At 42.9% G+C, this 26,622-nt stretch overlaps 1 protein-coding gene across 1 annotated transcript; it reads right to left on the bottom strand.

Moving 5' to 3' along the window:
* Window positions 1-787: 787 nt before the first annotated feature.
* Window positions 788-25,577, bottom strand: minar1 (membrane integral NOTCH2 associated receptor 1). Its single transcript, XM_037746232.1, is given in 7 exon segments — window positions 788-1,508; window positions 7,893-8,156; window positions 15,111-15,176; window positions 16,533-18,020; window positions 23,973-24,830; window positions 24,832-24,856; window positions 25,120-25,577. Coding segments are annotated over 7 exon segments (3,030 nt in total). The 5' UTR covers window positions 25,251-25,577; the 3' UTR covers window positions 788-1,310.
* Between the last annotated feature and the right edge of the window lie 1,045 nt (window positions 25,578-26,622).

Here is a 26,622-nt window from a genome sequence, read left to right as displayed (position 1 = left end):
ACACGCACGCAAACACGCACACGCACACACACACACGCACACATACACACACACACACACACACACACACAACTACAGAACTTAAATATATTTCTAATTAGAAAAAATGTGTTGCACATATTTCACTGATTCAAATGCTTGCTGCTGTTATTGAAGAAAAATCCTAAAATAAAAATAAAATCGTCACCAGATAATTCATAAAAATAACTTTGATCAAAATACACTGTACAGTAATTATACGAAAATAAAATTATCATACACTAGCTACAATAACAAATCCAAATTAGTTCAGTGATTATCTGCCTCAGTTGTTCAAGACAGACAATTAAATCAATGGCCTTCAAACTGTCCTCACTCTTAAACACATATATATATATATATACATATATATATATATGTATATATATATATATATATATATATATATTGAATGAAACCTCAGAATATGGAATGAAATCTTGAGAATATTGAATAAAATCTGACGTCATCAAGGCGCTGCTGCCATCTTGTGTTTTAGGTCATTATCCGTACAGATGTTGACTGCACATAGAGACCAATGTAATGTGTCCAGCTCGGAGGACGGCTCGTTGTGATTAAAATGAGCTTGTAGCTCGTTGTCTACCTCACTACGGTTAGAAAGAGCCCTCGTTGGTGTTTTAACAACATTTCGTTTATGAGTTATTGATCCGGGAAGTTTGAATCTGTGAATATCTTTCACACTTTAGTGAACTAGTTCAGTTCTGCATTCGGTCTTCCACCATGAAAAAGTGAATAAATTCTTCATCTGTAGAACAGTATTGAATATGTTTACCAGTATTATTTTGGCCCGTGGTGCACGCATTCACCAGGGTGTTAATTATCTCCTCGTTATTTAGGATTGATGATAATAGATTTCATGCTGACTTGCTCATAGTGTCACACTCATCTAGCAGCACCAACATCTGTACGGATAATGACCTAAAACACAAGATGGCAGCAGCGCCTTGATGACGTCACATTTCATTCAATATTCTCACATTTCATTCCATATTCTTAGGTTTCATTCAATAATCGCAGGTTTCACCTTATATATATAATAATTTCCTAAACGGCATGCCATTATATTTATATATATATATACATATATATATATATATATAATGCACTTTCTGAAATCATTTCTATTGTATAATATCTGTCCTAATCAATTTTATATTGGCAAAAAGGACCACCAGAAATAAATACTGCATTAAAAAAACAAAAACTCCAACTGATATCGTCAAATCCCAACACGTTCATTTTGTAGGCCGGGCCACTCCATCCGGTTACTCTCATGTCTTCATGGTGCAAATTGGAACAACGATGACCAGGATCACAGTGCAGGTAGCTGCTGCAATCAGCGCTCCGATCTTACACACCTTAGACCTCCTGAACTCCGCCTCTTTCCTTTTGAGCAGTGAGTCATAGCCTGGAGTGTAGATGTCCTCCATCCAGTACTCCACATTGTTGGGGTTTTGGGAGTCCTTTGTCTGATGAAATGAACAAATAAGTACAATAAGTAAGAGGATGCACAGGTCTGAGAAAACATGCACATTTCATAAAGATATGCACTCCCTGATTTCATGACAATGACTGAGGAACACCAGGGTCAAAACACAGACAAGGTTTTACTTTGGAGCCAGGTGTTCCACCTCTGAATGACAACATTTTACAAAGCTTAAAATGCTGTATGTACTATATCTACACCATGTTATCCCCAAAAACATGCACAATTCTGTGACATTTTACGTCTTTGCACACATCGATGATGCCACTATCATCCCCTCTCTCTGTAATCCTCCAGAAGTGTAACCCCCCCATCCTCCCCCCCACTTCTAGCACCTGAGGAAATCAGTAGACTATGCATTTTTGCCTTAATTAGACAGGGACAGTAAAGAGCTGAGAAGAGAGGGGAGGGACAACACGCAACAAACAACAAATGAGGAACCGAGCCAGGGGACGTTGCCATTACACCGTCAGCATCTCAAACCCCTAGGACACCTTTTTCAAACTATAATTAAGGCTGATGGAGGTATATAGTGTCAGTTAGTGAAGCTATATCATCTTCAAGTCAATAATGTGTAGCTACTGTACCGCTGAAGCAGCTTACCCCCCCGAGGACGACTGAGACATCACGGATCACAGCAACGGGCAGCCCAACGCAAGGGTTGAAGTAGATGGATTGAACTAGCCCATCCTGAGGGGAGAGACCCCGTGCAACCTGCTGATTGATCGGCACTGCATCGGCAGTGTGTGCTTAAGCAACTAGGAGACGCAATAATGCTCCTATGTTGCTTATATTAATGTTCCACTACTTGACGAGGAGGTCAAGCTCGGTATAACGCCGTGGAGCTTTTTAAACCCAGAAGAAAGTAGAAATTGCCACTCTGGTGATCGCACCAAACCGGGGTTTTGCTCTGTCAAGGATAATGACGGGGCATAGTCACTGTCCTTGACAGAGCAAAACCCCCTATTCACTGGATTCCAATATCAGCAGCTCAGCGACCGAAGACAGACCACCATGCTTGGCGGGGTAGAAGCATCCAAGCTGAAGAAATCTACAAGAAATGTATTATGCAAGACTTGTGCTAAGAAAATAAAGATCTACCTGCACACGGAAGTACACTGAAGGTTATTTTGAAGATTTTATTGTATTCACACATTCACTTATTCATATTCTGTTAGGTTAATGTCTATTTCTGTCCTCAGATGTTTTCAGAATCATCTTGTAGTGCACGATTTAGCTGTAAAATGAGAAAGTTTGTGACGCCGCCGCCATTGTGAAATCTGGTGAAGGAACGCCAAGTTCTGGTCACATGACCGGAGCACAGCCAATAGGAACGCTCTCTCAATGAAATGACCTGTGATTGGTCAAAGTAAGTAGATTTTCTAAAGCCTGAAAACAGAGCCATGAGGAGGTGCAGAAGTCTAGTTATCTCTCAGAACACTTGAATTACAATATGCTGAAAGGTTATTATAGAATTTTTGCCCAATGATGCCAAAAATATACTGCCTACTGTCACTTTAAGGCACATATTATGTCAAACTCAAGGCCCGCGGGCCAAACCCGGCCCGCAGTGGTATTATCTTTGGCCCGCAGGATAATATCTAATTACTATTAGAGCTGGCCCGCCGGTATATTGCATGCACCACTAATACTACAAATCCCACAATGCACTGCCAGTGCGTTGCCACGTGAGGGCCTGCAGGCGCGAGCCCTTGCACTACTCGCTCATCAGCTTATGGAGCTAGTCACCTGTGGCCAACTTTCAGCTGTCCCACTCCCCAAAAAATGGCTAAACGAAAGGTGGACTTTGAAAACAGAAGTTTTCAAGGCAGGTGGGAGGCAGAGTATATGTTCGCGGATATAAAGGGAAAACCTGTTTGTCTTGTGTGCGGAGACGGTGTGGCTGTAATGAAAGAATATAACGTAAGAAGACACTATGAAGCGAAACACCACGACAGGTACAAGCATCTGGACATGAAACAGAGGCTCCAGAAGGTAGAAGAGTTGAAAAGAAGTCTGGTGTCACAGCAGGCTATGTTCACAAAAGCCAAATCACAAAGCGAGGCTGCTGTAAAGGCTAGTTTTATTGTGGCAACAGAGGTCGCTAAATCAGCCCGGCCCTTTACCGAGGGAGAATTTGTCAAAAACTGCATGATGAAAGTTTGCGACGTCGTGTGCCCAGATAAAAGGCAAGCATTTTCAAATGTGAGCCTGAGCAGAAACACCGTTGCTGATCGTGTACGTGAGCTTGCCACCAATCTACAACAACAGCTGGTGGGAAAGGGAAAAGATTTCATCGTATACTCCCTTGCTGTGGATGAGAGCAGCGACACTTCTGATACTGCCCAGCTGTCAATTTTCATCCGTGGAGTGGACTCAAGTCTGTGCGTAACAGAGGAACTTTTGGGATTAAGATCAATGCATGGCACAACTACGGGAAAAGATCTCTTTGAAGAGGTATCCAGATGTGTAAATGAAATGGGGCTGCCTTGGGATAAACTTGTGGGACTGACGACAGATGGAGCGCCCGCGATGTGCGGTCAAAAGAATGGATTGGTGGGCAGGGTCCGGGAGAAGATGCGGGAGGAAAACGGCGCTGGTGAGCTGACAGCTTATCACTGCATCATACACCAGGAATCGTTGTGTGGCAAAGCCTTGAAAATGGAACATGTAATGAGCACCATAACACGAGCAGTTAACTTCATAAGAGCCAGAGGTTTAAATCACCGCCAGTTCAAGTCTTTTCTGGAGGAGTTGGGTTCAGAATATGGTGACTTGCCCTATCACACAGAGATGCGATGGCTAAGCCAAGGAAAAGTGCTGAAAAGATGTTTCGAGTTGCATGAGGAGATCTGTCAGTTCATGGAAAGCAAAGGGAAAGACACAACAGAGCTCCGGGATAAAAAGTTGCGGTGTGAAGTGGCGTTTCTGTGTGACATCACGAGCCATCTCAATGCGCTCAACCTGCAGCTTCAGGGGCGAGGCCATGTGATCACAGACATGTACGCTACAGTGAGAGCTTTTAAAACCAAGCTGCGCCTGTGGGAGACGCAGATGCTGCAAGAAAATTTGAGCCATTTTCCGTGCTGCCAAACTATGAAAGAGCAGGTCTCTACCGCCGTGTTCCCAAGTGCACAGTTTGCTGAAAAACTCAGCATACTTGGTGCCGACTTCACACGGCGATTTGCCGACTTTGAAGCCCAAAAAAGCAGGTTTGAATTGCTCAGCAATCCATTTGCAGCTGACGTGGAAAGCGCACCAACCAACCTCCAAATGGAGCTGATTGAACTCCAATGTAGTGACACACTCAAGGCAAAGTATGACTCTGTGGGTGCTGCACAGTTTCCACGTTTCATCCCCGACACAATGCCCCAGCTGCGTACCCAAGCTGCTCAAATGCTCTCTATGTTTGGCAGCACAGACCTGTGTGAACAACTGTTCTCCTTGATGAAGATAAACAAAACATCACACAGGAGTCGTCTTACTGATGAACACCTTCACTCAATCCTGAGGATTTCCTCAGCTCAGAGCCTGACCCCAAACATTGATGAACTTGCATCCAAGATGAGATGCCAAGTATCTGGCTTAGACTAGTGTGCATCACAGAGCAGCAAACTGAGCTTTAATGTATGTTTCCTTTTTGTACTTTTTTTCTTGTACCAGAGGGCATGTTTGGTTTTTCTTTGGAGGAAATTATTTTTTGGCTGTTGTTGGCCTGTGGAAAAATGTCTTCATTAGAAATTACTCTGGAAAAGCTGCAGATAGAGCCATAAGAAATGAATGCAACAGATTTTTCATTTATTTAATGTTTAATGTTGTTTTTATAGGCAATAACTTAAGCTTTGTTAGTTCCAGGTTCAATATGTGCAATGAGTTCATTTCAATAAGTTTTGCAATAAACATTGAACCAGTTCGGCCCTCGACTTGTACCAATTTTTTAATTTGGCCCGCTGTGTATTTGAGTTTGACACCCCTGCTTTAAGGGAACCTGTAAGGATATTTGAAGAAGCACTTATAGGGCTTCAATGTATCTCACCTACAGCCAGAGGCTTGTCAGGGAGAGTTATTGATTTCTGAGATTCTTGTGATTCTGAAGGCCGTACAGTGGCATCAATAATGTGCCTCTGTGCTTGTGTCAAAGCTTAGCAGGGTCCCTGCAGTCGCACGGAAACCACTCAAACACACACATGTAAGGGGAGACGCCCTGTATCTACGAAGCCCTGCAGGTCACACATGACAATCAATACCGGGGTAGGGTTTGCATTGGTGTGTGTGTGAGTATGTGTAGAAGTGATACAATGGTAAATAAAATCCGGACAAGTTACAATCTCCTAACTGGACGCAATGCGAACGAGCGAACATCAGATTGTTTCAGTTTTTCCCAATGATGTCCTAACCTGCTCTGTGCGTCAGCAAACAGGCTAAGCGACGTATCGCTTGTTTGAAAAAACATTCACCCCGGCTCTATTTATGTGAAGTTTCGCACACTTGATCCACCTCCAACCTATTTCCATTGGTCAAAATCGACGCTGACATCCTTGACGTTTCCGTTTTCCGTCCAGTCAGCAGTCAACATAAATGGAGAGACATTAATTTATGAGGTTGAGAAGCGAAATATCTTATAATATGATCCACAGCAACCTTTTTATAAGGGTATCATCAAAACGGATTACGTGTGGAAGGAAATCGGGAAGCTGTTGGTAGTTACAAGTATATAAACTGTCCTGAGTCTCTTATCCCGTCTTTGCGCTTGTAGTATATTTGGACAATTTTTCACACTCCATCCGCCAGAGTTCGCTCACGCGCTGTATGTTAGAAGAGGTGAAAGACTGCATTTCTTTTGTAAGGTGAGATGAATTCTTGCTGTCAGTGATACTACTAATTCACTAGCTGTTTCCTGGCTTTACGGCAGAAATGCATCTGAAATCCCACTATGCTTTGTTGTTGCTCAAAGTATCTAGAAATACAATGAGCAACGACAACACAGTGGGACTGGAGATGCATTTCTGTAATATCAGCACAGTGAGTCAAAGGCAGCGGGGCTCTTTTAGTCTGGAGGATGTTTCATCACTTATCGGAGACACTTCAAAGCTTTCTGATTTTAGTACTAAAGACTGAAAGTTGCCACTGGCTTCAGTTACTAGAAATCTAGCATCTGACTTTACTTCAGCTTTTTATATAGAACAAGGACTTGGTATATTGTCCCTCATTTCTTGTGATGGCCAATGTGAACATGAGGATTTAAACCTTTTTTTCTTTTTGGACTTGCCTCAGACTCCACTTAAAGGATAAGTTCACAATTTTGCAAGTCTGTCCAAAAAACAAACGTGGGCAGAAGCTTAGTTTAAGATAGGGTCGACGATGTTGGAAAGCTAGCATAATTTGAAAGTAGCATCGCCTCAGGAGCTCCGTCTAAACCCCCCCCCCTCCACTCGGAGCTCCTTCCAAGGCAACGACCCCCCACACACACATGCACGAGCACCGCCGCATCGTAACTACTTCACAGACACAGAGCGGAGAGAGGACTTCAACTCAACAACGCTACCTTGTGACAAGTAACCGCGGCAGTGCTACTGCAGGGCTGAGCTTTCTCTTCCATTCTCCAGGAAACGCGCAGCAGCGACGCGCTTTGAGTTCAGGCTGGTGCACACCAAGGGTAGAGTACGAGCAGGGAGGCAGGGAGGCATCTGATTGGTAGACGTTTTTACAGGATTACAGCAGCTACAGATGACGGCTCTTTTCCGGTCCTTTTTCAGAGCTCATCAGTAATGGATCACTGTCGGGGTGTAAAGACCATTTCAACCAATATAACAAATAGTGGAGACTGGAGAACATCGTCAACCCTGCCTTTAAAATAAGTACACATGTACCATAACTTAAGATACGGGTGTATCGTCATGTGACTCAGTGATAGCATAGCGTCACCTGAAGACATCAGCAGTGAAAATCACTCAGCCGGTGCACCTCATACAGACGCTAACGGGTGCCTTGTGCGTCGGTATGAAGATGCTGAGGGCCACTGCCCAAGTGTCGGTATTTGACGCCCTGGGAGTGAGACCAGGCTGTAGTAGTTGGGTGAATATATGAACATTGAAGCAGGTTATTTGCTTGCTGTAATCATTCCTCCTGTTCATACTGGACATTAAAATAACATTCTTTTTTTACTAACCCCACTGCAGATCAACAATAAAACACTGTCCAGAGAAACACAAAGAGGGGATTTTGTACTAAAAGACAGTAACTTTGGGAGATACCCACTTGATTTGACTCATTTTAGACTGCTGAAGCCCCATATTAACTTCAGATGCACATTTTTGGGCAAAACAAGTACTGTGGGAGACTTCTGGGAGTTTGAGGAGTGTAGTACCTGCAGGTCCAGAGCTGTTAGCTGCTTTCCCTTCTCTCCTGAGTTGCGTTTGTACTCCTCGATGGTCCAGGACGGGTGGCCGTGCTTGCCGTCTGACAGGGTGGTGAGCCTCAGGTCGGTGTACAGGGGACTTCCTTTCACATGGGCCTTAATGGAGGGGGTGAAGGGGTGCGGTGAGTAAACCTGTTCGGTCAGGTAGGACTCCTTTGGCAGTTTAGGGGGCCTGTGGGCCTTGGGGAATTCGTATTGACGCTCTCGCTCTGCCTGGAGATGGTGAGAGGATTAGAGAACAGAAAGGTCATCAGAGAAGTTTCCACCAGTGCACTTTCTTCAACCGTGTGAACCTCTGCTTCAGAAAATACAATTGTTTGCTTTTATTTAGGCCAACAAGGGAGTTACTCATTGAAGATCAATCAGGGCGTTTGTCTGAGCATCTAGAGACTTTTCAAACTTCACAACTCTCAGCCAGTTGGAGCACAAAATGTATTACAGAGCAGAGGGTCCTGCCTGGGTCCATTGTTATATTCTATATTTACAAATGAACTTCCTTTAACCCCAAAGAAGGCAAAAAAATAGCCATGTATGCCGATGATTCGACAATATACACAGCAGAATCCACAACTGATTAACTTTCAAGTGCCTCGAAGAAGGAATTGCAGTCGGTAGTTGAATCAAATAACAAATTGGTTCTAAATGTTTCTAAAACCAAAGGCATTGTATTTGGGTCAAAACATCTGTTAATGAATGAGCCACAATTGAAGCTCTATGTAAAGGGTATGGCAGTGGAACAAGTTAAAGAGACCAAACTTCTGGGTATGATACTATACAGTGAATTATCGTGGTCTAAGCACATTGATAAGGTAGTCAGTAAAATGGGCAGGGGGTCTTTCCGTTATAAGGAGATGTTCAAATGTTTGATCTTCAAATGTAAGGGGATATGTCATTAAAACACTTGTTTTATCTCATCTGGACTTTCGCTCAGATGTTTGGTCTAGTGGCACACATAAAGAAGTTGCAAATTGTTCAGAATAAGGCAGCACGTTGTTTACTTCGTTGTTCATACAGAACTAATGTCAATGGAATGCATAACAGTCTATCATGGTTAAAAATAAAAGACAGATTGACTGCCTCGTTGCTTAATATCATTAGAAATATATCGGTAACTAAATTGCCAAGGGTGTTATATAAAGAATTATTATCATCAAATCATAAAAGGTTTAATAATGGATAAATATAAAGTCCTGTTAATATTTATGAAAAAAAGAAGTTGTTGCTTGCTCTGTTTTGTATTTTGACATATAATAATCTATGGTCCAACCACTAATGAATCATATTTACCTCTATACTCTGTCAATAGTATTACCTTGAACTAGTATAGTTCAAGTTGTACGAATAACTTGAACCTAGGTCCTGTGTTGTGTGTTGGGTTGTGTCTTGAATATTATTGTGTTTTGTTGCTGTTGCTTTTGTTGTTGTGATCATTGTTGGTAAAGATTGTAATGTGATTATGTGCTGAAATGTAGCCCTAAGAGTTCACAGTGATTACAGTGGACTCCAGGAAGAATAGCTGGGCTTCAGCCACAGCTAATGGAGATCTGAATAAAAGATAAAGATAAAGATAAAGATAAAGAGGGTTTATTTTAAAATGTTTAATATCATTAGACCTATGATTTAAATGCCTGGGGAGACACAGTAAAATGCTATACTGTGCAGACTTACACTAATAGAGGCAGTCTGCTCTTCAAACCCGCCTGCTACGATGAACATATAAAGCGTGCATAATATATACCATCATTTTAAGTCTTCCTAGCTGATGTCTGCAATGTGCAAGATAATATGCTTAAATGGCTTTTAAAGATCGTTGAGACTGTTGGCCTCATTAATTCTATCAATCCAGTTCCACTTTACATCCACATAGATGGAGATCTTACTTCAGTACAATCAGAACTTGCAGTAACGTCAGCATTCTATCACAGGCAGAGCAGCAAATTATTCTGGATTTATACGTGACATAGAAATCCTTGTTACTGTTTTTAATTTAATGTTATTTTACATTTGAGGTCAGCAGCTGGATAGATTAGTTTTTAAATGGTGTTTTAATTGCACTTGGCTCTAGAGGACGACGTGTGGGGATAGGACCACGCTCGCAATGCCAAGTGTGCCAAGAGTGTGGGAAAACAAAAATACCTTTGGTAATGAAAGCGGAAGGATCAAATTTGATGCTGCATCATATTGTTATAAACCAACCGTTGTTAAAATATAAATAATCAGATTTAACGTGGAGTGGTTCTCCAGGAAAAAATAGCTAACTGCTAGCTTGTCAGAGGAGAATTGAGCAGTATTACAGTTAGTTGAGGAGAACAGGTGCTAAATTGGATTATCAGCTGTGTGGGGAATGTGAAATAGTGCATCATGTCAAACTGAGTGATTTTCTGGTTTTGCATCTGTCCAAAGTAGTTGTTGCTCTATCATTTCTTTCCACCTAAAAATGCTACTGCATCAAATCATGTTTTTTAAACCTGCTATGGATATTTTATCCTTTTGGAATATTCCTTTAAAGGTGCCATATTGTAAAAAGTTACATTTTCAGGTCTTGCACATTATAAAGCAGGTTTAAGTGCTATATAAATACTGTTAAACTATCAAAACGCTAAATATACGGAGAAATACACACAGCCCGTATTCAGAAATTGTGAATTTAAAACTAGCTGTTAGGATTTCTGTCCATTTGTGATGTCACAAATATACAGTATTTAGACCATTACACGGTTTTATACATAAACATTCTAAATGTGTCCCAGTTTATTTCCTGTTGCAGTGTATGTGAATAATATCAGCTGACAGGAAGTAAACATGGACCCAAACTGTTGCCTAGCAACGCAATTCCGTTGAAAAAAACTAAAACGGAGCGTTTCAGACAGAGGGTAAATACAGGTATATTCAGGCAGACAGTATGAGGAAAATAAAGTTTTTTTTTAACATTACAGAATGTAAACATATTCTAGTAGAAACACAAAATACAAGTATGAACCTGAAAATGAGCAAGATATGGGAACTTTAAGATCTGAAAATATGTGCATAAGGGGTATAGGCGATATATCGAATATACTAAATGTATTGTGGCTTGTTTTACATGGGATGCAATAAATTACTATATCGCCAATATTGAGTATAAAAATTAATTGTCGTTTTTTTAAGCCGCCAGCATGAGACTCGCTTTGGCATTTTCACTTTTTCCGCTCTTTGAATAATCGCCATGGTCTCTGAACACACGAGACAAACTGGTTTTGAACTGCCCGTGGGATGAACAGGAGTCTGTCCATTCAGGATAAAAAGCTCTGTTTTCGCTGTCTATTTTTCTCTTTTTAGAGCACGCCAATTATTTCTCCGACTGTTGTCTCTTGTCTCATCTCTCCCGTGTGTGTGTGTGTGTGTGTGTGTGTGTGCGTGTGTGTGTGTATATCTCATTCACTGACGCGAGTCGCCGTACTTACCGGAATGCACAGATTTGGTTGGCTGAGTAGCATCACGTGAGGAGATTTACAATGCATGCAGTTGGTATGTGAGTTTCTTGGGCTGTTAAACCAGTGCTGTAAACGCTAGAAAAGCTACACCAGTTAAAATAGAAACACTCAAAATTGAATAATTCTCAATAATTTTTCTGTTATAGGTCCGATATATATTGCAATATAGCCTAAAAAAAATATAGAGACATTATTATTATATGTATATAATACAACTCAGTCATTTCAATTTGTTCTTGTTTTAAAAAATATATATAATAATTATTTCATTTACGGCATGTGTTCTCATAGAGTTTGCAATCCAATACACTCTATCCAATGTTAAAAACATTTCCTATCCAACACCGATTTAATTCATTTCCAGGGAGCACCCTCTCATGAATTATCATTCCCTCGCCTGATCTGCAAACACTAAATGAAGAATAAAGCATTCCTGAGAAGGCTGAGTATTGATTGCATTGATTCCACAGCACTTACAAACAGTTTTCATCAATACCAACTACAGTGACAAACATTTGAGTCCAGGGTCAATGAAGGTGATATAAATGTGTGTGTGTGTGTGTGTGTTTGTCTTTATTAAGCAGGAAAGCTAAAGTGGCTTTCAGGTTGCAGTCAGCAGCTTGTGTTAATTGGATGGCTGTGTAGGTGAGTCTTTAGAGAAATCGCAGTGTGCTACAGTACTCATTCAAAGCAGAACATGACTCATGAACTGTCATCGCTTCACCATGGAAACCAACCTCAGCTCCTCGTTGACCATTGTCACAACGGATAACCTTATCTGTCTGTGTTGTCTGCAACAATATGGACACATTCACAACAATTCATTCCATTTCAAATCAGAGGCCGACGCACGGGGTACCCGTCTTGCGTTACTTTTGGACGGACCAGGGACGCTCTGTCAATGCTCGTTACACGCATACTATCCTTTCAAAATAAAGTTAGGTTTAGGTAACACAACCACTTAGGTAGGGTTAGTAAACGGTTATGGTTGACATTAACATCACTGACTAACGTCTCACAAAATAAGTCAACGTTACTTTTAGTTTCATACGGGACACGAACAGCGGTCTCCTGGTTGAAAGTCTTGTTTGTTTGAACCATCCACCTGCCCTACTACGTCACTTGCTCCGACTGTCAAATAACGCCGCATGTGGGTTTACATTGGACTTAGTTGAAAGTCCGGTTCATCACATACTGTCACTAAAGGGTGCCTCCGTGCGTTGGCCCAATCGGCGGTATTGGACGAGTTGAGAATGAGACCGGGTTGAATTAGTCATTTAGACTGATACTACTAAACTTATCACAGGACCATAGGCATAGACGACCTTGGCAGTCACCCAGGGCACCACCAGTTACATGTCATCAAAGAGGTGGAAGACGTATTGTACCCTCTCATTTCTGACACCTAATCTATTTTAGAACTCATTGATGTCCAAAATATGCATTTTATTTCAATGCTCACATTGCACCGCAGCCTCTCATTGCAGCATTATCATTATCATAACCAGGCTCATACTATAGAAAAGATACCACCAAAGGAAAGCAACAGCGACTGTGTGGCCTAGGACAGCAAAATGTCCAGAAGCTGCCTTGATGCAGCAATCCATCTATCTCTAATTCTATCCAGTCTTAGTCATTGCAAGGTAAACAGTATATTGTGCCTGTGCATTGCAGTTATCTAACAGGAATGTGTACTTGTTGTTGCCCAATGACCTTGCATTTTTTTTCCTTGGGCTCTCTGCGTCATGATCCATAAAGCAGAGGCCTTATTGAATTAAAGAAAACAAAGCCTTATTCAAGCTACAAAATGGCACTGGTGTGGCTTTCTGATGAGTCTTGAAGGTGCTAAATACAGGCTTGGGAGCATTTTTATTGCCTCTAAATGACTCTCAACATGACGATGGCGAACCGCAGCTCGCAGCTTATGGTGCTAAACAGTGAAAACTATGGCAAAAGTGCTGACAGAGATAACAGTGTTAACCTGGGGGGAGGGGGGAGGGAGCCGGAGGGTGGGAGTTAGCTTCCGCGACAACGCCGTCGGTCGGGACCGCTTTATCAGCTGTAACCGCCAAGAGCGGAGCGGCAGCTGTGATAGCCAGTGCTGCACGCTCACATGCACAAACATGCACTAAAAACATAAGTGGCCGGCCCGGCTATGTTGACAACGCGAGGAAAAGCTTGAATTACAACACACACAGAAAGAGAGTGACTTCATTCTCTGCTCAGGTAGACTCCTCTATATCTTAACATAGCCAATAGTTGTTTGCTGCTATATTAATGCTATTAATACTCATCCCCCAACAACCGAACAAGTAACGAGATGATGTAAAAATAAAATAAATTGAATTGAAGTAGCGCGCTATGCTCGTGCCGTATTACTAGGTCCGCGATGGCGAGGAAATAACAATGGCAGACATTTATATAGATTCTCTAGGTGCGGCGGGGATGGTCACCAAACTGGAGGTGGTTCTACGTTACAACAAACCCCATAGGACTTCATATTTACACATAATTATGTTGAAAAGCCATGAAAAAGTGCATTTGGCATTATATGTGCCCTTTAAATTGAATATGATTAACTTAATGCTTACGGAGTCTAACACACCAATAGAAATAGCACTCCCATGTCAGTTTTATTACTGGATAATTACATGGTATACCGCTGCTTGAGAGACAGCTCAGGGTCAGGACTCATTTCATTTAACATCCGCTCCGTATAGCTCAGTGCAGAAAGGTCACAGGGAATGAGTAGTGTGTTTCACACCCACTGAGACATTTTGACATTTCAACACTGTTTTACAAGCCTGGCGCCAGTCAGCAGGGCTGTGTGGGGAGCAAAACAATAAAGTTGAGAATGAACCAGAAAAAGAACTGTAACGGAAAAGTTCAACATTTGGGTATATATATATATATATATATATATATATATACGCTATGATATGCGCTATATCAATTTCATGTTTGTGAGTCAGGACATTCTGGAACTGGTATATGGATATCACAGTACTCTATCACAATACGTCCTTTTATACCAAAATATTGATTTTTAACATATATGTAATGCATGTAAGTTGGTTCAGTCATTGGTCACTCTCTTGATCTCCCACCTTTGTTTATTAATAATGAGCCTTACAATATCCTGACTTAACAAGCGGATATATATAATTAATTTAATCATTTATTATTAGACATCGTTGTTCCATATTCGACTATTAAAGCTGAAGTAGGCCAGATTGGAGCAAATATGATTAGAAAAGTTATTTTTATAAAACGGTTGCTATATCCTGAGAGTAGTACATGAGACAGGCAATCTGAAAAAAATCATGTGTCTCTGTGTCCTCCGGTGCTCCTAACGGCATCTGCAGGATTTCACAGACCGGAAGAAAGCAAGCAGTAAGAGCTGATCTGGAGTCTGCTGTCCATGAGAGCCGACTGTCAATCACTCCAGCCAAACGGTCGAACAAAGCAGCGCTGATCAAATATGAATCAATATTATGTTACGTTAATGCCTATTTCTCTCCTCAGATGTCTGTGACGTTGAGATCAGTTGAGGAAATACAAAGCACAGCCCACCAGCCGGAGCACACTATTTAAGTTTTTACCAATCTATCTATGAAAACATCCTCACTATTAAAAGAGTCTATTCAATATGACACTTAGCTACGTTAGTTAGCAAAACCAGACAAGGACCCACCTGTGCTTTGGCAGAAGGCATCATCTGTCCTGATGGATCCCCCATATCCACAGACTGCAGGAAAAACTGATAGAAAGGCACACACACACTTAACGTTACTTCATAATGCCAGACACCAGACAGTAAAAAGTAACAAGCTAGCACCTCATCTCTTACCTCATAATGGACTCCCATACCGGTAACCTTACTTCTGCTCCCATCTCTTTGACCAAAATCAATGTAGAGTTAGCTCCTCTTGACGTTAGCTAATGCTGGCAATTTTTTACCATCCAACCACTTAAGAGATTAACTTATTTTCATTCACGTACCCTTCTTGTAATTAGCTAATATTAGTGACATAGGGACAAATGCTTAATGTCGGTTAACGGTTAAACGGTTAATTATTAACATCCCTATGATCTGCGTTAAAGAAATTAATTTAAAGTGTAACTAAACCCCCAAACCACCTTTTTCAGCTGAAACCCCAATGGTACTGTTACTGATGGATTCAGGTCCAAATCTTGACACCCTAGTGCAAAGTATTTGAATTCTACATATTGTGTTGTTAATATGCATAGACACTGCCCTCTACTGGTTGAAACCCAGTCATTGCAATTGATTGTTGCTATTAGCTGATCTGGAGGCAGGTTACGTACTGTACGCAGACTGTAGCAACAGGAGTTGTGAAGAGTAGCTGTTACCCTTTAAATTAAACATTTTCATCAACTCTATCATATCGTTGTCCAAAGAATCGATATAACATTGCATCGTGATGAAACTGGTGACTTACACCCTCTATTACTACTATTAAAAATGAACCCGTTAGATTGTCCCAACCACATTTTCAATGCGTCCTCCGTCCATGCTTCCCTGTAAAACGATTTGATATTATTGACAACCTTATATGCAGCACAAAGTGCAAGAGCATCCTGTATGCTCTCCTGTCCCATTGTGTTTTTGTTTTTTGTTACAGTACGCATTTATCTCTATCTGACACCTCTGTTATGTGATGTACTGCATCTGTTCTGTTTAATTAATCTATACTGAGTCCATGCTTTATGTTCTGTCAAATACTGTGTGTTTCCGTTTCATTTAAATGTCCAGTGTGTAGGATTTAGGGGGATTTATTGGCAGAAGTGGAATATAATATTCAGAACTTTGTTTTTTTTCATTAGTGTATAATCACCTGCAGCTAAGAATCGTTGTGTTTCCATTAGCTTAGAAAGAGCCTTTCTTATCTACATAGGGAGCGGGTCCTCTTCACAGAGTGTGTCTCATGTGTCATGTGTTTCTACTATAGCACAGAACGGACAAACCAAACACGGGCTCTAGAGAGAGCCTTACGCGTTTTTACTTTACCTGAAGGCCATATATATATATATATATAATTATATATAAAAATCACAATTGGGATAAAAGTGAATTTAAAAACAGTGTCTCTACCTCTTTGGCCTTCCAGTGTTTGTCCATGCTGTCTCTGTCCTTGTCCTCGTCCTCGTCTCCAGGGTGGCAGGAGTAGGAGACTGTCCTCCAGTCCCGCGGGGAGTTGGTGACGCTGGCGACCTTCGACTCGGTGGCGCCGCTCTCCTCGTTGAGCGAGCGTGACGACCTCCTGGTGAACATGCTCTTCTTCAGAGCCTTCACCCTGAGGCTATCGCTGTTACTCCCATCGGAGCAGCACCACTCCGCCGAAGAGCCGTTGTCCACTTTGACGTTGTGACCAGTGGTGTGGCACTGGAAAACACGAGGCGAGAGGGCGGTGTCGGGATGCGGATGAGGGTGGGGGTACGGCTTGTCGGGGGTGGCGCCGGACACGGAAGAAGCAGACGCCATCTCCCCGTGTCTCCCGTTGGCTTCGGGCTCCTGAATCTTCTCGTCCAGCTTGTTGAGTTTGGAGAGCACCTGGGAGATCTCGCTGCGAACCCCCGACAGAGACTCCAGCTTCTTCTCGATCTCGCCGATCCTCATGACCAGCTTGCACACGCTCGATTTGAGCTCGTCGTCCGTGTTTTCCAGCGAATTAAAGAGGTTGTCCAGCTTGGACTTGGCTAGTTTGACCGTGTTGCGATCAGGAGAGCTGTCGCATTCAGACTTCAGCGTTACCTGAGAGAGAGACCCGTTACTGTTGTAACATGACGACTGGACAACGCCCAGAGAGTCACAGACACTCATGTCATCCAGGAAACGAAAAATGTCACTTATGTCATCACTAACCATCTCAGAGTCCTCATCACAGTGTTTGAAGGCACGCCTTTCTCTGTCACTGTACTTAGCCTGGTAGTCCTTCACCTTCTTCTGCTCGGCCTGCTCTGTTTGAGTCCCGACACTAGAGGAGCTGTCCCCTCCCTGAAAGGATGAACTCTTCATATTTTTGTCCCTAAACCTTTTGGCTGCTTCTCTTTTGTCCAAACCAGCAGGCCCGTTTGCCATCAGCGCTAAATCCTTGTTTTTTATTCCGTTAGTTTTCTTTGCAAAGCCAGATGGAGAAGCTACTACCTTTCCCTTTGGGCTCTGGAAATGTTGCTTGTTGTCAGTGCTCATGATGGTGACATTGCGATGGTGCGTTTCTTTGAGTGGTTTGCTGTTCAGAAATGACCTCTCGAAGTCTGGAGGCCCCTCGTCCGTGTTGAGACTGAAGCTCTTCACCGGCCACGGCGGCTGCTTCTTCCCCGCTTTGTTACTCTGCTTCCTGCTGCTGACGCACTCGGAGACCGTGGTCGGACCGAAGTACGTGGACGCCTGTAAGTCGTCCAGGCTCTCGTGCCTCGCCCTCCGTCTGTCCCGAAGAGGCGAGTTGAGTGTCGGCTCAAAGTAGGGGTTACTGTAGGGGAGTTCGAAGCTGTGGTTGAAGAAGGTAGCAGGCTTGTGCAGCTCCCTCCTGCGGTAGCCGTCAGCAGCCTTACTGCCCTGTTTGACCTCAGAGGGCATCACCTACAAGAGCAACCCAGACAAGCACTGATTCAGCAAAAACAGCAGAGACAGTGTACTAATAGTAACTATGGAATCATAAAAAAAAAATATCACAAAACTGTGGAGGAGTACTGTACACTAAAAAGGGAAAATATTTGTAGGAGCACTCAGAAAAGTTTTCATGGGAACAATAAGACTTTCATCATGGACCTCTGATCTTCAGAATAAAAAGGGTGGGAGGTTAGTGTTGTAATGTTACGAGAGCAGGAATTCATAATCTGTGTCAGAAAAATATAATAAATGGACTTGCATTTATGTATCTCCTTCTTAGTCTTCCGACCACTCAAAGCTCTTTACACTACATGTCAGCATTCACCCATTCACACACACATTCATACACTGATGTCAGAGGCTGCCATTCAAGGAGCCAACCTGTCCATCAGGATCTGATCTAAATACTCATTCACACACCGATGGCTCAGCCTTCAGGAGCAGTTTTGGGTTCAGTATCTTGCTCAAGGACACTTCAACATGTGGACTGGAGGAGCCGGGGATCGAACAGCCGACCTCGCGATGGGTGGGTGACTCGCTCTACCCTTTGAGCCACAGAATAGCATAACACGTCCATCTCTGTGTGCTGTACATAATAGTTGGGCAGTCAAACAATAAGAGCATTGTGAAAGTCCTAATTGATAGTTAATGCATAATTTATATGCAACGATAAAACGTGATTTCGGGAAGAGGTGGATGAAGTACCTAAAAGGCACAATTGAGTAAAAGTGCAGATATATAACCAGAAAATGGTTGAGGTAGGAATTATCATTTCGTTTTTTTTTTCTGACCGATAACCGACCTTCATTTTATTAACCGTCAAGATAAGTGCGTTTCATACAGCGGTGCTGTGGTTGTGGTGCCTAACAAGCCGCCCAGCTGCAACGATAAGCCGATGCACAAACAGGTTAAATCCATCATTTATCACCAGCTGCAGTGTATGAACACAACAGACAACTGAGTCCCCAGTTCACCTGACGGAGAGAGTTAGCAGCCTCGATGCTGCGTGTGTTATCGAGGACACATGCAGGCACTGTCCCAGTAATGGCCCGGCCAGGCCGCCCACATGAACAGCGTGTGGCGGCTGCGTCGCGGTGTGGCGGCTGCGTCGCGGTGTGGCGGCTGCGTGATTGATGTGTCGAGTGTTCCCACCAGCAGCGTTTCTGCTGCTGCAGCTGCTGCCGCAGCTGCTGCTGCTGTAAGCCTTTTCTTTCTACATAGTTTGCCTTTCATAATAGCTATTTAATTTCATTATAAATGTTATTTATATTTATTTCAGATAGAAAAAGGTTAAGAAACGTGTGGTTATATGTAAATAATAGTAATAATCGACAATTAAAACCCCGTACTATATTCATTCATGGAGCTCTGCAAGTCACTCTATGTTCTAGAACACTGTCTGGCACATATTTCAGAATAAAAGCCTTGTGTTAACAAATGAAGGAATTCTGTCCACAGAAAAAAAATGCTTGAGGGCTTTTATTTTAAAATGAAAGCAGGAAGTGTTGATTTAAAAAATAAATCTTTACTTTTTTAATCTCCGTAACATATTCTACTGATAGACATCAAAACTGTAGTAAAGTCTTGCTGATATGAAGTTAATATACTGTCAATAGATCACTTTCACTGTCTGTGACATATTCTACAGATGCTCTAACCTGTTAACATGGACGCCGAAATAAAAAAAAAATGGGTAACGCAGCCGCCACGCGCTCCTGACGTTCCTGGTGTCTCCACCACGTCATTTAGTTTAGCTGAGAGGTTGTCAGCTGTGTGTCTGTCTGGCTACTCTGTTAGTTCAGCATAACGTTAGCGAGTGTCCGACAGACCGTGTGTGATGGTATGTAGTATGAAGTTATGAATAACGTTATAGCTAACGTATATCTGTTGGTGAATAAATGCTACAACTCCTCAAGACCCAAGCCAAGTTCCCGTGTCTTGCCAGTCACCTGCTGGTTAAAGTGAAGGAGGTTAGCCTCGAAACTAACACCACATCCGGCTCAAGCTCACTTAAGGTGGGCTGTTAAGGTGGACTGTTAAGGTGGGCTGTTAAGGTGGACCAGCTATTCTCCTTTAAGTGACAAGCCGCTCCTCTGAGTTTTGCTGTTTTTTATTTAATTTGTAATATTTGTTTTACTCGTTAAACTGATAGCATTAATAGGTCAAAATTCGTATTGTCGGTCAACTGTTAAACGGTTAATTATTAACATCCCTAATTTACTGTACTTAAGTATCAAAAGTAGTTTTCTGATATGAAATGTACTTAAGTATTAAAAGTAAAAGTACAAGTAAATGATGTTAATAAATAAAGCAACTCAGAATTTTCACAACTTAAAGGATTTAAAGAACAAAATCCAGTTGTTCCTTCCCTCGTAGTACCAGTAGAGTGTAGCATGATGGGACCTGCAGCCTGTCTGGGTGCTCCCTGCTCTTCTGCCTGGAACACTACTGCCTTCATTTCCATTTCAGTTTACTGCATCGTATGACGACATACTATTAGAAATGAAATGTCAAATATAATCATTATATTTGACATTTCATTTCTAATAGTTAAGTCAATTGCTCTGGACCAAATGGACATCTGCAGTTACCAATCCAAACTGGGACGTCAGGTTTTACTCACTCATGAAAAATGTAGATGAGTTTTTATCTCCGTGGTGCTTCACTAGAGCTCTTTCACCCTGTTTCTACCAGACCTTTCTACATTTGAACCCGTTTAATCTGCTAATCATCATTTCTATATTTATTGAAAAATAGTTTAAAAAAAAAATACTGAAGGCTATCTCTCCATCATCTGCTCTCTCTCTCTCTCTCTCCTATCTCTCCATCATCTGCTCTCTCTCTCTCTTCTATCTCTCCATCATCTGCTCTCTCTCTCTCTCTTCTATCTCTCCATCATCTGCTATCTCTCTCTCTCTCTTCTATCTCTCCATCATCTGCTGCTGTCTCTCTCTCTCTCTTCTATGCCTCATCATCTGCTGTCTCTCTCTCTCTCTTCTATCTCTCCATCATCTGCTGTTGCCTCTCTCTCTCTCTCTTCTATCTCTCCATCATCTGCTCTCTCTCTCTCCCTCCATCATCTGCTGCTGTCTCTCTCTCTCTCTCTCTTCTATGCCTCATCATCTGCTGTCTCTCTCTCTTCCATCTCTCCATCATCTCCTGCTGTTTCTCTCTCTTCTATCTCTCCATCATCTCCTGCTGTTTCTCTCTTCTACTTTTTCTCTCTCTTTTATCTCTCCATCATCTGCTGCTCTCTCTCTCTTCTATCGCTCCATCATCAGCTACTTTCTCTCCTCTCTCTCTCCGTCATCTGCTGTCTCTCTCTCTCTACCTTCTATCTCTCCATCATCTGCTGTTTTTCTCTCTCTCTTCTATCTCTCCATAATCTGCTGTCCCTCTCTCTATCTTCTATCCCTCCATCATCTGCTGCTGTCTCTTTCTCTCTTCTATCTCTCCATCATCTCCTGCTGTTTCTTTGTCTTCTATCTCTCCATCATCTGCTGCTGTCTCTCTCTCTCTTCTATCTCTCTGTCATCTGCTGTTTCTCTCTCTATCTTCTATCCCTCCATCATCTGCTACTCTCTCTCTCTGTCCGTCTGTCTCTCTGTCCGTCTGTCTGTCTGTCTGTCTGTCTGTCTCTCTGTGTCTGTCTGTCTGTCTCTCTGTCTGTCTGTCTGTCTGTCTGTCTGTCTTTCTGTCTGTGTCTGTCTGTCTGTCTGTCTCTCTGTGTCTGTCTCTCTGTCTGTCTGTCTGTCTGTCTGTCTTTCTGTCTGTGTCTGTCTGTCTATCTCTCTGTGTCTGTCTGTCTGTGTCTGTCTGTCTCTCTCTCTGTGTCTGTCTGTCTGTCTGTCTGTCTGTCTCTCTGTGTCTATCTGTCTGTGTCTCTCTCTCGGTGTCTGTCTGTGTCTGTCTGTCTGTCTGTCTGTCTGTCTCTATCTCTCTGTGTCTGTCTGTCTGTGTCTGTCTGTCTGTCTGTCTGTCTGTCTGTCTGTCTCTCTCTCTGTGTCTGTCTGTCTGTCTGTGTCTGTCTGTCTGTCTGTCTGTCTCTCTCTCTGTGTCTGTCTGTCTGTCTGTGTCTGTCTGTCTGTCTGTCTGTCTCTCTCTCTCTGTGTCTGTCTGTCTGTGTCTGTCTGTCTGTCTGTCTATCAGTGCAGTGTGTGTAGAGTTCAGGCTGTCGGTGAATAAATGCTACAGCTCCTCAAGACACAAGCCAAGTTCCTGTGTCTTGTACTGTTTTCCATACATGACTCGGTGCATCGGATCAGCACGTCAGGGATTTACATCTCCGTTACAACACAGCTACCTGCTTGAAGGTGTGTGGAACCACGGCTGTGACTAGTATATATAGTGGTCCAAGGCGCAGCTGTAAAACGGTGATAAACACATTTCATTTCCTATGTTCTTCACAATAAATGTCCCTATATTATAACTATATTGTTATTTAAAAGCTTTTACTATGAAGCAGCATAATCAGGAAACGTTGGTTTTCATCAGCAGCAACTTAACACGACTCCTATGCAGCTGAAAGCCAAACAGTAAAATAAAGCAGATAAAAACATGGAAGCAGGAGATTCAGTTAGGAGCTACTAAAGTACTGAGAGCTGAACACACAGCGTCCTTTTTCTGGTCTCCTGCATGTTTGTTTGAGGAGGAGAAGGTGGAGTTTCTAAATTGCAAGCTGCTAAAATCTGTTAAACGGATGTAGGCAAAAGGGTACAACTGCTGGCAATGCACCCTAGTGGGATGTGTGAGAATATTACATCCTGCAGGACAAATTAGCACACTGGCTGTCCGCTGAGGAGACCGCTAAGAGAATATGGAATTGTTATTTATTCCTAGCTTCATTTCTTTATGTTCTTTGTAACTGATTAACTGAATAATAAAAGAAAGTTCTATTGTATTCATTCTCTGTATGTATTTGTTCAAACCTGCTTGCTTGCAACAGTTACAAGTAACAAAGACGCTCAGGGGAAATGTATCGGAGTAAAAGTACACATTTTATCTAGGAAATGCAGTAGAAAGTTGATAAAAACTGAAGTTAAGTACAGATACTCCGAAAAAAATACTTAGTGCCTATGTACTGTAACAAAGTATTATTACTTCGTTACATTACACCACTGGATTAGGGGATGAATTTTGAGATATAAATTATACTTTAACAACCAAAAAGGAATGATACAATGGCCAATATACTTCCACTCCCTTGTTTTCAGTCTATTAAGTACAGTATTTGGAATATTTTCCCTATTTTTCTCATAGACTGTATGTAAGAAGGGGACGTAGTCACCGCGATGTCATCCATCGGTTTATGGACTGCCGCTTTGAAGCCTTGAAGTTTGTGACGCCGTTGCCATTGTGAAATCTGGTGAAGGAACGCCAAGTTCCGGTCACATGACCGGAGCACAGCCAATAGGAACGCTCTCTCTCTGAAATAACCTGTGATTGGTCAAAGTCTCCCGTCACGGGCTAGATGTTCTAAAGCCTGTAAACAGAGCCATGAGGAGGAGCAGAAGTCTAGTTTTCTCTCAGAACACTTGAATTACAATATGCTGAAAGGTTATTATGGAATGTTTGCCCAATGATGCCAAAAAATATACTGCATATTGCTACTTTAACGAGCAGAAATATCAAATGTTTGTTGGTTATATCACTTTTTTTGTTTCTTATTTTGTACATTGAATACTTTTGGGTGTTTTTTCAGACGGTGTGTGGGCCGTACACTAAATGATGAATTAATTATATGAAGAAAAAAAAAAACACTTTTACACATAGAAACTCTATTCTACTAATGATTTGACTCATCTTTGATGTGGTAGAGTTCCAAACCCCTGACAACAGCAGATGTACATTCACACTGTATCAAAGTTGCCCTCCATCTCTCACGTCTTTCAACAGCATCCGACAAATATAAAAAACACAAACCTGTGGTGAGAAGGCCCCAAAGTTGTGGAAGTCCTCCTTAAAGACGTTCCTCTTCTGGATGCAGGAGTGAACAGAGAAGGGCTCTGGGTGGCTGATGTGCTGCAGGGACTCCTGGTCGGTGGTGGACTCGCTGTCCATATCCATGTGAAAGTAGGTGCTCTGCATTTCGCAGGGTGGGGAGTGTGTTCTGCTGCTGCTGGAGTACTGGGGCAGATGGTGCAGCTTGTCCAGAGAGGCTGCTCGACATTTCAGGTCCTTGCTGACGCCCAGAAGGAAGTTAGGGTCTGACGTGGGGATGAACTGCTGGCGGTTGTTGCCCTCAGATGATTTAGGACAGGAAGTGCCACTCTGAGCCACAGGGTGCTGCTGGGGGCGGTGATGAAGGTGGTGGTGGTGGTGATGGTGTCCATCCCTGGGGTGATCCGCGTGCTCGTAACCAACCCCCCTGTCACAGTCCTGAAACTTCAAGGCATCATTGTCAGAGGCTCTGTGCACCGCGGGGAGCTTGTCTTTGGCTAAGCCCCCGTTCATCTGGATCAGGTTGAACATGGTGATGATGTCGGCCGCCACCATGAGCTTCTTGGACTGCGGGTCGTCCATGGAGCAGCGCATCTTGTCCTTGAAGAGGGTGGCTGGGAAGGTGGGGTCCATGCAGGCCGTGTAGAAGAGCAGGCTGCGGAGCTTGGCCAGCTGCACCAGGTCGAAGCGAGCGCACAGGGACTTGCACAGGTCCTGGTAGGACATGGTGTTGTGCTTGGTGTCCAGCTCGTCCAGGATCCGGACCAGGAACATGGAGTACTCTGGGAGGGGGTCCATGGCTGCTGCTGGGTGGCAGGAAGAAGAGGCCTTACAGGGGATGTCCCACTAAGGGAGAAGATTGGCACCTGGAGGAAAAAATAATAATCTAAATGTTGATTCTCATGTGTTGGGTTGTTTTAGCCCGGACAGGAACTAAAGCATCCATGGATCAGGGTTGCTCACTGACAAAGAGGAGGAGGAGGCAGTCACACATATAGAACCTATAACCGACGTCAAATCTTGCAGAGATTCGTCCTGTTCCTCCTGCATGTCGACAGCAGCTGTAGGGGGTCTAAGGAGCGTGCACAGGCAGATTTGAGCTTTATTTCAGCATCATAGCGTCACTCACCCGGAGTTGCTGGGAACAGAGAAGATCATCTGATCAGCTCGGTGCAGCACAGCACAGCACGGCACGGCACAGCATGTTCCAGCTGAGAGCCAACACAAGAGAGGATAAACTGGGAGTCTGATCAGCATCATCTGGCTCTCCTCCTCCTCTCACCTCGAGACCCAAACATCCAATCATCCATCGGTCAGAATAATACAAAAAAGAAAGTCTAAATCAAACCAAACGCACAGTACATGCTCACATGCACGCGCACAGTTCCGTGCTGATAAAGGAACATTTAGAACCGGTAGAACCGGTCCTGATGTTGGTGACGGATCCGTCCTCCCGGGAGGCTCCGTGAGTCTCAGCCGGCTCCATGTCACTCCCTGCCGGACTCACTGTCACTGATGCTCCGCGGTGCTGCTGGAGGAGCTGGAGGATCTGGAGGAGCTGTCCGGGGATTCAGAGAGCATGCTGTGCTGAAAAAGAACCAAAGTGTCAGAGTAAAAGAATAAACACTGTACTACCGGTTTCCGCTTTCAAAATAAGAGCATTGGCGGGGTGTTCCTGAATATCAAGATTTTTTTTTTCAACTACAGAAGGTGGAAGAAGTATTAATACCTTCAAATGTAACAATAAACCAGTGACAAAATACTAACTGCTACTTAAACCTGCAGTAGGCAGTATATTTTTGGCATCATTGGGAAAACATTCCATAATAACCTTTCAGCATATTGTAATTCAAGTGTTCTGAGAGAAAACTAGACTTCTGCTCCTCCTCATGGCTCTGTTTTTAGGCTTTAGAAAATGTAGCCCGTGACGGGAGACTTCGAGCAATCACAGGTCATTTCAGAGAGAGAGCGTTTCTATTGGCTGTGCTCCGGTCATGTGACCGTAACTTGGCGTTCCTTCTCCAGATTTCACAATGGCTGCTGGGTCACAAACTTTATCATTTTACAGCTAAACCGTGCACTACAAGATGATTCTGAAAACGTTTGAGGAGAGAAATAGGCATTAACGTAACATAATATTGATTCATATTTGATCAGCGCTGCCTAGTTTGACCGTTTGGTTGGAGTTCGCGAGTGATTGACAGCTGGCTCTCATAAATGGCAGATGGACAGCAGACCTCAGATCAGCTCTTACTGCTTGTTTTCCTCCGGTCTGTGAAATCTTGCAGATGATGCAGATATTTGCTCCAATCTCGCCTACTTCAGCTTTAAATCTTCAGTAGGTTACAATTTTTGGGCATCATTGGGCAAAAAATCCATAATAACCTTTCAGCATATTGTAATTCAAGTGTTCTGAGAGAAAACTAGACTTCTACTCCTCCTCATGGCTCTGTTTTCAGGCTTTAGAAAATGTAGCCCGTGACTGGAGACCTTGACCAATCACAGGTCATTTCAGAGAGAGAGTGTTCCTTTTGGCTGTGCTCCGGCCATATAGGCGGTGTTTCGTATTCCCTCAACAGATCTCAACATGGCTGCCGGGTCACAAACTTTATCATTTTACAGCTAAACCGTG

Source organism: Sebastes umbrosus, chromosome 2, assembly GCF_015220745.1.
Source record: "Sebastes umbrosus isolate fSebUmb1 chromosome 2, fSebUmb1.pri, whole genome shotgun sequence".
NCBI classification, from domain to species: domain Eukaryota; kingdom Metazoa; phylum Chordata; class Actinopteri; order Perciformes; family Sebastidae; genus Sebastes; species Sebastes umbrosus.
The sequence above is the reverse complement of the archived record's forward strand: the minus strand, read 5'-3'. Positions and strand labels throughout refer to the sequence as shown.